The sequence below is a fragment of the Eurosta solidaginis genome, chromosome 3 (genome assembly GCF_040869045.1).
Source record: "Eurosta solidaginis isolate ZX-2024a chromosome 3, ASM4086904v1, whole genome shotgun sequence".
In the NCBI taxonomy this organism is placed as follows: domain Eukaryota; kingdom Metazoa; phylum Arthropoda; class Insecta; order Diptera; family Tephritidae; genus Eurosta; species Eurosta solidaginis.
The window spans coordinates 286,450,878-286,463,788 of record NC_090321.1 but is presented as its reverse complement, the minus strand read 5'-3'; the positions used below and the strand labels follow the sequence as shown (position 1 = coordinate 286,463,788).

General features: G+C 37.7%; 1 protein-coding gene across 5 annotated transcripts in view; it reads left to right on the top strand.

Moving 5' to 3' along the window:
- Positions 1–12,911, top strand: part of HisT (Histamine transporter) — a 111,304-nt gene that overhangs the window by 73,488 nt on the left and 24,905 nt on the right. For all 5 annotated transcript variants that reach the window (XM_067776955.1, XM_067776950.1, XM_067776953.1 and 2 more), the window contains one exon: positions 6,305–6,429. In XM_067776955.1, coding sequence (XP_067633056.1) covers positions 6,305–6,429 — 125 coding nt within the window. The remainder of the gene's footprint in view (positions 1–6,304; positions 6,430–12,911) is intronic.

Sequence of the window (12,911 nt, the reverse complement as noted above, 5' to 3'; positions counted from 1 at the left end):
CTAGACGATCTTTTAGCAAGATGCAATCAAGTTCAACCATACTCAGACTATCACGATGTGTATAGAAACTACGTAAATCGTTGCTGATTGTGTTCGGCCACTTACCAGTCTTCACGTGTTTTGTAACATCTTGTAAAAATGCGTCTTGCATTGTCGCTTTTTGTACCATCTGAAAAGTAATTGGCAGAAATTCTATGGCATCAATTGTAATTTGCTTAATATCACGTTCAAGCTGGCAACTTGCTATGACTGTTTCTTCATTAGGTTTTGATGTGCTTCTAATAAGACGTGAAAGTACATCAGCTGCACCAAATTCATTGGTAGGTACGTATTCTAAAATAAAATCATATGACATCAACGTTAAGGCCCATCGCTGAAGGCGGTTTGCAGAGTGTGCAGGAATCCCCTTCTTATTACCAAATATGGCAAGTAATGGCTTATGATCTGTATGTAAATAAAATTTTCTTCCATACAGGTACTTATGAAACTTTACCACTGCAAATACCAAATCCAAGCCTTCTTTTTCAATTTGCGAATAATTCTTTTCAGCTTGTGTCAGAGCTCTTGCAGTATGTGCGATTGCTTTTTCACTACCATCTGCGTACAAGTGACAAATATATGCACCTAGACCCACGTTAGAAGCGTCCGCTGCTACCTTGATTGGCAGTTTGGGATCGTAGTGTGTTAGTAAGATATCTGATGAAAGAAGTTTTTTAAATTTATCGAAGTTATTCTGGCATTGTGTGGACCAGTTCCACTTTGTATTCGTTTTTAGTAAATTATCCAAAGGGTTCCTAAGAACGCGCATTCCTCGGATAAACTTTCCGTAATAATTTATGGCACCTAAAAACGATCTTAATTCGCTGACATCTTTCGGTGGTGGAAGTTCCAAAATTTTGCTGATTTTATTCTTATCTGGCCTTGCGCCTTTCTGATCGATGTGATATCCCAAATACGTACAAGATTGTTGAAAGAATTTACATTTATTGAAATTGACCGTAATGTTGTGGAGTTTAAAACGTTCAAAAAGTTTAATTACTGCGCTTATATTTTCTTCTTTAGTTTTAGTAGCTACAACAACATCATCTAAATAGGGAAGTACTCCAGAGAGTCCCGAAAGTAATGATTCCATAACAAGCGGAAACGCTCCGGGTGCAGATTTAACTCCTGGTGCCAAACGATTGAATGTATATAACCCGCGATGTGTGTTGATTACGAGAAGTTTTTTTGTTTCCTCGTCTACTTCTATTTGCATATAAGCATTGTTTAAATCGACTATAGAAAAATATGAACAGCCGTTGAAATTAACAAAAATTTCGTCTGGTAGTGGCAATGGAAATGTGTGAGGCTCAAGCTGTACGTTGAGGCCTGTAGAATAGTCACCACAGATACGAATATTACCTGAAGCTTTTTTGACTACCACGATTGGAGCTGACCATGCGGAGAAATTGACTGGAGTAATAATACCGTCATCTTCTAATCTTTTCAATTCCCTTTCGACTTTTTCCCTTGCTGCATAAGGTATTGGTCTTTTTGGGCGAAACACCGGCACCGCTTGAGGCTTAAGCTGTAAGTGAACTTTGTATGCCATACAGTGACCTATTTCATCTCTGAAAACAGTTGGAAACATCTGACGTAAATTCGGTTCGACTAATCGACTGCTAGTTTGGATGCTTCTGCATGAAGTGTAATCAGTGATGGGAGTGTCCAAAGATCTAACAGAGAAATTATGTCTGTGCCTAACAAATTTAGGTTAGTAGAAACTGTGATGGTTGCTCGCTTGTTTTTTCCATTCACCACGACATTCGCATCAAATTCGCCAGCAATTGAAAGTGTATTTGCTGAAGCGTCGCGAATTGATTCTAACCGAACGTAATTGTGGACTGCCTATGCTGGCCCAGTTTTGTTTGGAAATAATGGTGATATCCGACCCGGTATCGTGTTGCAATTTAACTGTTGTGTTGTTAATTTGTATTGCCACAAAACGTCGATTTTTAGCACCATTACCACACATTGTAAATACGCTTTTGATTGATTTACGCGTTTTCTTACTCTTTTTCTTCGGACTAGCATTCTTCGTTTTACGTTCCGAAAAGCACGTGCAATACCCTTATTTATGTCCGACTTTACAGCATTGAGTACATTTGTGGCTACTGAAATTACAATCACGCACGAAATGCATACCTCCGCATTGCCAACAAGGTCTACTTGGAGTTGACTTGCTAGGTAATTTACTTTGTTTATGCTGAGCTTGTGAAACTGCTTGAACCTTGGATTGCTGTTCAGCTACGACCGCATCACTTTTCAAATTTCTAATACGCTGAATTTCCGCGACTAAATTATCTAGTGTTAGTGGTCTATCTACAGTTTCAGAGTCGAGCATGCTTAAAAGTCGAGCGCGAAGATCTTCATCACGTGTCGATTGAATACCCTGAACGAACATCAAGCATTTAAAATTATCAGCCGTGCAATTCTGTAGCGAGAAATTTTCACATAACCTATTTACTCGAGCTGCATATGTCACAATATCTTCATTTTCTTCGCGCACATTTCGCATACATTTTACTCTCGTACTAAATTGTGATTCTTTCTTACCAAACAATTTTTTTAATGTAGCAATTGTGTCTTCAAAATTTAAATCGCGTGGCTGTGCAGGCAAAATGTAGTCCCGGTATTTATCGAACACATTTGTGCTTACCTTGCGTAAAAGCAAACGTACCTTAGCAGCATCGTCTAATAATGCAGCATCAACTGTGAAGTTATCTTCATAGCGCACATACCACTTGGCAAAGGTTTGTCCTTCTTCCGCATCATAGCAAAATTCACGAATACCTTTCGAAATTGTTTCCATAATAGCCTCGGAACTGCCCGTTGTGCTTTGTGTTGCATTCCTACCATTTTGCTCATTTGTAAATGTTGCAGCGATCAACCGCTCCAATAGTTGTTTTTGTTGATCTGCGGTTTCTTGTTGCCGCGCCAGAAGTGTTGCTACCACTTGCTCCAATGGGTTTGTCATTTTGGTACTGCTTTTATTAAGAGCCTTGCCTTTTATCTCGTCGCCACTGTTATGTTTGTCGGGTGTTAGCCGTAGCTCAATCTTTATTAAACATAAAATAACATACAATTTACAGGTCATAATTACATAAAAAAACAAATAAATATATAAAGTCTTACCGCGTATTTAATTACCAGTTGTTGGATGTTCGGCAGACAGAAAAGGAATATGTAACGTTATGTCCTTTGACACTTATTTATACATTAGCGATGTCACATACATATTTAAATGAACGGCACAATACAATAGTAGATACTTATACAAATACATTTGACAAGTGAACATTTTCGGAATTTAATCTACAATTAAGGGTTGCCAACACTAAACCACAGTCTTCAGTAAGAAAATTTAAAGTTTGATTCGCTAGACTTTCACCAGTATGACCTTCCAACTTAAGAAAAGTTATAAACCTTTCGACTGGCTGAAAATCGTTCGGAGAAACATATCTTAAAATGATAGACAATTGATCAACATGCGATAAATCAGGAGTCGAATCGACAGATAAGTCAAATACCTAGCCGAAGTAACTTCTTTTAAAATGTATAATCTGACTTTTTTACCCATAATGTTAATTAACTCCTCGCAGATCGTCTTCGATAAATAAAAAGTTACACCTGTCCCAGCATTGCCGTATCTAACAATATGACCTTGCAAAAAGGGATCAAAAATCGCAACGAGCTCATGTAACCCTAGATAATTTCCGTTGTCCGGCACCCCGAATTGCTCATTCGAACCTCTGAATGGCAAACTTCGCTCTGCTAATGTGGAAATTACAGCAACTATCCGTTTTAAAACGTCGCGCCAGCATTTTTTTCACTTAGTAGTTCATTCTCGAGTAATTCTGACAGATTATTTTCGTGCTTTCGTTTTTGCCGGTAAATCAGCAAACACTCCCGGTCAATTGAGTTTTATTTATTTGAGTAAAATTTGTTTTCAGTTCTGATTATATTTTTCTTTCACTCCCTAGAATTTTATGTTTGTAAGAAAATTTTAGAAGCCTTTTTCATTTTTCGGGGTCCCCCTAAAATCGGGGGCCCCAGGCAACTGCCTATTCTGCCTACTTGTTAATCCGGCCCTGTAAACATGTCAAAAACAAATATTCGCGCATGTGAAATTGAATTTCTGAAATATTTCATGCCGTGTGGAAGTAGTAGAGGTAGGAAAGGATGCCATAGAAGGGGCACAAGTAAACAATAAAAATGAAATAAATTAATTGAAATAAAAGCACGTAAGATAAAATTAAATAGCATGACTTGGTTTTCCTTTTCTTTTTAAGTGTACCCGAGCTTAAACGAACAGCACTGCTTTGATAAGCATAGTTGTTTTTGTAGCAAATAGAAAAATATGCACCAAAGAGCAAACATAATCGCTTCAAATCAGAAAGCTTCATAACATGCATGAATATAATAGTTATTTTTCTTCGAATTTTAATATATACTCAAAAATTTAGTCCACCCTCATTAGAGTGACCACAAAACATATGGGATTTGCAAAAGTATTGAATTTTTTCGCTCCCCGCGCATTTTTTGATAGCTTGACAATAGAAAATAAGCTCTGCATAAAAATCTGACCATCTGTAGTGGGAAATAGCCACACGCATTTGACCTAAAGTTCAAAAATTGACCTAAAAATTATGCATGGCTTTAGAGACCAATATCTCTTTAAACAATAGGGGGACTCATGTAACCGTATAAATGCCTTATAAAGTGTGTAAACGTATAAATTTATCTAGTGCGTAAACGAACTGTCAAATTTTGTATGAAAAATTATTTACACAATTTGTATAAATTTACGCGCACATTTCATTGTGTAAACGCGGTAAACTCAAAGGAATGCAACCTTGCAGACATTACAGCAGGCATTTTCATCAGAAATCTCCAGCATCAGCAAGTCATTTACAAGAATATCTTAGTAAAGACGTTTTAGTTTTGATTTTTCACTCAATCTTTGCATTTTTTAATTTGTATAACAATCAAAAAATTTTTGTTTGGCAATAATACAGCTGATAAACAATCAAGTTTATCTAGAGTATTTCTAGGTGCGTTCATATAACAGTGTGTGTAAATGGATATAATTTTACACCTTATAAGTTTATATGCTTTCATGAGTCCCCTAAATGATTTTCGGAGAAATAATGTAATAATCATTTTTATACAAAATGAAACTAGGAACATATTCTCCATATGATGTTTATACCTACCGTTATCCTTTCAGGACATATTGAGTCCTTAAAGTCAAATTTAAAATGTTTTGTTTGTTAAAAAGACAAAAATAAATATTTAAAAAATAGAGAATTGCATAAACTATACATCATTTAATAGGTTATTTAAAGCAGTTTTTCACCTCATAAATTTTTTTGATTTACATGCACTTTATAGTCAAGAAAATTATTTAAAATAAGCAAGCCGGATTTTTTCAAACTCTTTTTTTACCAAACTGAAAATATCGTAGTAGGCTTTGCAATTTAAAAAAAAATGTGGTATAGTTTCATTCAAGGTAAGTACCCACATAGCGTCGCGGCATGTAACAGCAGCGTCGCGTCACTGTACATCATAATTTGGTATATCGCACTAAAGCGGAAGTAGAGCGGCACATCGCGACAAAATAGTTGTTGTTGTTTAAGCATATAGTGGTTTAAAAATGACATAACATGCCGCGAAGTGTGATATACCAAGCAGCACCTGAGCGGCAGCAGCGCGTCAGTTTTGCCTAGTTGCTCAAATTTCTCGCTACGTGACGCGACGCACAGTTCCGCTGCCGCTAAGTGTGATATACTCCATAAGAATACATGCAAAGAATATTTGGTCGTGACGTGCTGCTGTTACGTGACGCGACGCTAGGTGTGATCTTACCTTTAGTAGGTTATGAAAATATTTCAGGTCATTCAATAGTGTGTTGAACCTTCTTTAAAGTGAACTTGTAGCGGTAGTGCTCATAAGTGTGTTATATTCAGTTCAAACAAGTTTTGTTCAAATTTTTTTTTAAAACTATTATTGTAATGGCATGCATCTAAAGCCATGCATAATTTTTAGGTAAATTTTTGAACTTTAGGTCAAATGCGCGTGGCTATTTCCCACAGGTGGTCAGATTTTTATGCAGATCTTATTTTCTATTGTCAAGCTATCAGAAAATTCGCGGGGAGCAAAAAAAATCAGCACTTTTGCATTTGCGGTCACTCTAACCCTCATGTATAGGTATATGTATGTATGTATGTAAAACTATGACTTGAATTCAAATGTTTCATTTAAGGTTGTTCTCAAATATTATCCTGGACATGAGGTGGACACTGGGCGCATTGGTTTGTTTATCGTTTTGGCGGGTATGTTCGGCTCCGTTGTTAGCGGTATTGTACTGGACCAGATGCGAAAATTTAAGTAAGTCAACATAAAAACTTTTTGCACACTCTTACCGCACTTTTGTTCACCAATGTCATCAAAAATTTTAACAAAACATTTATTTTTGCTATAAATGCTCATTTCAAAAAAATATCCTCCAAAATTTACATAATAAAAATACATAAATATATGTGTTAAAATTCATATTTTAATAATTTTAATTTTACAGTTAGGAAATTCACAATGTCTCCTATTCTAAAGCATTGTTCACCTAAGCTAGACGATTGCGCTCCACCTTTATAATTTTGTTTCGATATACTCTTTTACTATAACAATTGTTAAAAGTTTAAAGTCAAAGTTTGGAAACATTAATGCTTCAAAGCCCAAGTGCATTTTCCTTTATGATTTTGGAAAATTTAATTTTTTTTTAATTTTTGTTTTTTAACTTAAGTTAGAGCTATAAAAAATGTTTGCTTATTTCAGTGTCTCCCGAAATTGAGGGCACTGTTAATCTATTCTTAAAAAGGTAATGTTTACAAAATTTTTAACTCCATTTTATTTTCTACTTTTTGCCTGAAGTTCTTCAACTGAGAGAAGTTTCTAATATTACTTCGTCCCCTGGTCCAAAATTATATTCGTAGTTTTAAATCTGTAGCTCGCTCGGATGTTGATAAAAAAATCGGTTGCAATGTTTAATTAACTCTTTCCCCAGAAGTTTTCTTAATATTTCGATCCATGCGTTACTCAACGCAAATTTTTGTGATATGTATTGCACTGCCACACGCCTCTGAAAATCGATCGCGAGATTAGAAACCTAGAATAAATTTGCTAGTTTTCTCGAACCAACACTTGCGAAATTTGTTCTTATTTTGTATTGTATGTTTCAAAACGTTTGCTATACCGGAGCCGTTTCAAAAATGTTTGGAAGATTTCCCACTGTTGTACTGCAATTTGCCGACAAACAGGAAGGTGAACGAACCATAAATAATTAAAATGGAAGTGCCTTATACTGGGTTGGTTGTTTCTGTTGTTGTTGTAGCGATAAAGATACTCCCCGAAAATTTTTAAAGCTTTGGGGAGTGTTATCGATGTTGATAGTCCTTTGCCGTATGCAGATACGATACTTTCCGGTAACAAGCACCATTAAGGAACAAGCCTGACCATCTCGGGAACAATTTGGTGTGACCACATGAAACCTTCTAGGCCATCCCCTCCTCCCAACCCCTATATACATGAGGAAATTGGGGCGCCAGAGCCTCGGCTAGTAAAGAAACAGAATGCGCCTCCTAACCCGCTGGGTTGGTCTAAATATGAAATAATAAGGTAACAAAAGTCCTAAATTTAAGATTTATCTTGGCAGTGCCTGACACATTTTTTTAAATTTATTTTAATCCTTACAAATACAGCTAAAATAATTATTTTTGTTTTAACTTAAAAAAAATAAAATTAAACGTAAGGCGCGATAACCTCCGAAGATATCTAAGGCCGAGCCGAGCTTCTCTTCCAATTTGCGTCGTGTGCTCCTCTTGATTTTCCCTACAAGTTGGCCGGACGGGACCTACATGTTTTATGCCGACTCCGAACGGCATCTGCAAGGCAGATGAGTTTTCACTGAGAGCTTTTCATGGCAGAAATACACTCGGAGCGCTTGCCAAACCCGGCCGAAGGGCGACCCCGCTTAGAAAAATTGTCTTATAATTGAAAAACCGTATTTCTAAAACTTTGATGTTGCTTAAACCCAGGGCATACGGTGTGGCAGGCGGGGCACGCTACCATCACACCACGGTGGCACTTACTAACCGAACGTAAATTGGGCTTACATCAAATATACTGGCACACATTAAACATTATACACTTTATTATTTTGTTTTATTAAACGCACTTTCGCCAAATTTTATATTTTATAATTTATTTAATTTATAGTTTTGACCTTCGATTTGCAAATGGAAATGAAAATAATAGTCACAAAACTGATTCTCAATTCTTTCGGTTGCAGCTTAGCTCATTCTCAATTTCTTCTCTCGCATGTAGTTGCCACACTTGATTGTTTCGAACAAAATTGCTATAAATGTTTGACATAACATTTTAAATAGAGAACTTGTAAGTTATACAAAAGTAAAGAATCGAATCGCTAGAAGGTAATTCACCACTAGAGTAACTTTACATGTAATTCGGCAAGTTTAATTTTCCTAACACTTTAAGTTGAAACGATTCCAAAACAACTCAAACTTTTATGTTGTCGGAAACATCAACATTAAAAAAGGATGTTTTTTATTATGGTATTAAATTCGTTCGCGTGAGTGAAAATTCGTAAAAACGTGAACAAAATGTTACTAACTTTGGAAAAATCCTGTCCGTTCAAACAAAACTTTTGCAACAAGAGGGGGCAATTTTGCATTTCGCTTGGAGGAGAAGTTGCAAAATTGTACCCGATAAATAGGTGTCCCGGTATCTCATAATTTTTTGCACAGTAAATTCAAAAAAGGGTTTTTCGTTTTGTATTCATAACTGAAAAACTAGTTTTTTGTTGTTTTCCCATTTTGTGTGTTTTTTCGATTTGGTGGTTTTCTTATTTTGGTATTTCTTTTTAAACACGTGGCACCATCGTCATAAGTACAAAGTAGAGAGCGCAGTGAGCGTAAAATTCTCTTTAAAATTTGCTCATGTATTGACTGTTGATCGCTGTTGAAATAACCAGTGAGATCAGTTGTGTTAACAGAAAAATCAGTTAGATTGACCAGGAATCTGTCAATTTTACAGAATTTTGTTAACTTAAGAGCGACCATTTCTCTTCTGTTGAAATGAATAAACTAATTTGTTCGATAGACAAAGAATTCGGTAGAATTAACCGTAATTCGATCAATTTCACCGAATCTCCGTTAAGTCAAGAAGAACAGAGCCGATTTGTTGATTTTACTAGCACCATTTATTTCAGTATAAGTTGTACAATACAGCTTGAGTACATGTCAAAGTTCATACTAAATATTTTAAGTTATTTTAAGAACACAAACAGCTAAACTATCGTCCACAGACTCAGGACACTTAGACAAGAAGATTATACATTTTTGTTCTACGCATGTACATAGGTATGATTGTAGTTGTTTCATATATGAACGAGATATAAAATGGTAATACCAGCAACTTGTGGTTTTGAAACATTACAAAATTATGCCAGTAGCTAAAAGCCCCGTCACATAATCAGTTTTTCATATACATAGATGTGTTTAACGGTATCATATGCATTGCATGTGTTTGTATGGGGAGCGCCCCATGTAATCTACTCGTCTGTCAAAGCACGATACTGCATCGAAAATCTTATGTGTTCCGGCTCTTACAACCATCTGACATGAAAATGTAGTCAACTTTCAACTTTTCTTGCAAGCAATTCATAAGAAGAAGAATTCTACATTTGTTTTGGCTAAGGGTGCTTTCACACTTCGCAAAAGGAATTATTTTTCCCACTTGTTGGTACTTTCCTAACATTTTTCACAGTTAAAAACTACAATTTAACAAATAAATGGGACACAAAATACATATTGTTACGAATGTTAGCAACACTAAGGGGTACTGCCATCTCTATGCCGATGCTAAGCAGTGACGTGAATGCACATTAATAATTAAATCATTTTGTCTACACCTATGTACGTACACGCAGCGGAGAAGAGATGCACAAACACATGCAGATATCTTATCTGAGATGCTCCTAAAGGTATGCAATTATAATTGTGGAAGTGTCGCTCACACATACAAGCGCATGGGGTATGAGAGAAGCTATAAAAATTATACATCTGTAGTTGTAGCTGAGAAATTTATAACTAACTAGTAAGTTCTGGATTTAGAAAAGCCTAGAAATATGCAACGAGGAAATCAGACAGTATAAAAAGGCGACAACAGTAGAGGCGAGAATCAGTTTCATTTAAGCTATCAGTCAGTTTGGTTATTAAGCAAGCTAGTTGCAAAGTATAAGTGTTATTGTGAAGTACTTTAATAAAGGCCATTTTTACATTATTCAATATTGGAGTTATTTATTCAACAGTTTAGCGATACGAACGGTAGCAGAAGATTGCAAATAAGGGGAATTGCAGTAAATTCGATACAATATGTTAGGAAGTATTTTTCTTGTATAGTGAGAATGTTTATAACAGTGCTTCGCGAAATTTTGTATGTGAATAGATTAGGCGAAATAAACTTTAACTGCCAAATCTGAAGTCCCACATCTTGCGTGATTGTATCGATGTTACTGAAATGCATAAGAATGCGTTGAACGCATCTATATTTAAAACTTCGTTGTGGCTCGGCCATAAAAGACTTCAGCATTAACATAAAAATGTGTGTATTTACTTAAAGGTTGACCGAACTGGGTGTAGTGTTTTCTGATTTATATTCATACTAGCCTTTACCCGCGGCCCCGTCCGCAAGGAGAAATTTAAATATATGGGCTATTCGCGTTAGCCTGCTTATCAAGTTATCTGTTTAAAATTTTATTTTCTGTCTAATGCATTTTATTTTTGTAATTGAGTAAAAAAAAGAACTAAATGAGCTGATAACCTGATAGGATCCCCAATGATCCCGAAATTATCCAGAAAAAACTACGAAATTACCCCATGCTATCGTGGGCGGATCCCGAAAACCATCCAGAAATGCCCCGAAAGGGTCTCCAAAAGCTCCCGGAATAGTCCCAAAAAAACCCGAAATTACAACGACAGGATTCTAGACGTATCCAGAGAACCACACAGAAATGATCCCTGAAGGTGTTCCAAAATGATCCCGAAAAGGTTCCGAAATGAGCCTGACGGGCTCCCGGGCGGATCTCAAAAACCATCCAGAAAATATCCAGGAAGGGTCCCTAAATTATCCCGACATACTCCAGAAAAAGTTCCGAAATGGCTCCGAGGGGATCCACGACGGATCGCGAAAACCATACAGTAATGATTCCGGAAGGATCCCAAAATGATCCCGAAATAGTCCGGAAATTACCCCGATGGGATCCCGCACAGATACAGAAATGATCCCGGAAAGGTCCAAAAACTATCCCGGAAAAGTAACAAAAAATCCCGAAATGGCTCCTACGGCATCCCGGACAGATCCAGAAATGATCTCGGAAGGGTCCCCAAATGATCCGAAAATGGTCCCGAAATTACCCTGATGGATCCGGCAAACCATCAAGAAATTATGCCGGAATGGTCCCCAAATGATCCCGAAAAAGTCCCGCAATGATTCCGACGGGATCCTGAACGGATAGCGAAAACCATCCAGAAGTGATGCCGGAAAGGTCCTCAAATGATCACCTAATACCAAAATGACCCTGACAGCATCCCGGACTGATCCCGAAATCCATCCAGAAATAATCTTGGAAAGGTCCCAAAATGATCCCGAAATAGTCTCAGAAAAGTCAAGAAATTACCCTGACGGGTTCCCGGACGACTCCTGAAAGCCCTCATTAAATGATCCCGAAAAAGTCCGGAAATGACCCTGACGGGACCCCGAAAGGATCCGGAAAACTATCCAGAAATTATGCCGGAAAGGTCCTCAAATGGTCTCCTAATAGTTCCGAAAAGACCCTGACGGGATCCCGAACGGATCCCGACAACTATCTAGAAATGATGCCGAAAGGGCGCGCAAATGATCCCGTATTAGTCGAGAAAAAGTCCCGAAATGACCCCGACGGAATGCCGGACGAATCCCAAAACCATCCAGAAATGATGCCGGAAGGGACCCCAAATGAACCCGAAAAAGTCCCGCAATTATTCCGACGGGAGCCTGAACGGATACCGAAAACCATCCAGAAGTGATGGCGGAAAGTTCCTCAAATGATCACCTAATAGTCCCAAAATGAGCCTGACGGCATACTGGACAAATCCAGAAATCCATGCAGAAATGATCTTGGGAAGGTCCCAAAATGATCACGAAATAGTCTCGGAAAAGTCCAAAAATTACCCTGACGGGTTCCCGGACGAATCCTGAAAGCCATCCTTAAATGATCCCGAAAAAGTCCCGAAATGACCCTGGCGGGATCCCGAAAGGATTCCGACAACTATCCAGAAATGATGCCGAAAGGGTCCGCAAATGATCCCGTATTATTTGAGAAAAGTCCCGAAATGACCCCGACGGGATCCCGGACGAATCCCAAAAACCATCCAGAAATGTTGCCGGTAGGTATCCCAAATGATCCCGAAATAGTCCCGAAATCACTTCATCGGCATCCCGGACGGATCCCGAAAATTATCCAGAAATGATGCCGGAAAGGTTCCCAGATGATCCCCTATATTCCCGAAATTACCCTGATGGGATCCCGGACGAATCCCAAAAACATCCAGAAATGATGCCGGTAGGTATTCCAAATAATCCCGAAATTTCCTCTTCGGCATCCCGGACGGATCCCGAAATTTATCCAGAAATGATGCCGGAAAGGTCCCCAAATGATCCCCTAATTGTCCCGAAATTACCCTGATGGGATCCCGGATGGATCCCGAAAACCATCCAGAAATGATGCCGAAACGGTTCCCAAATGATCCCGTAAT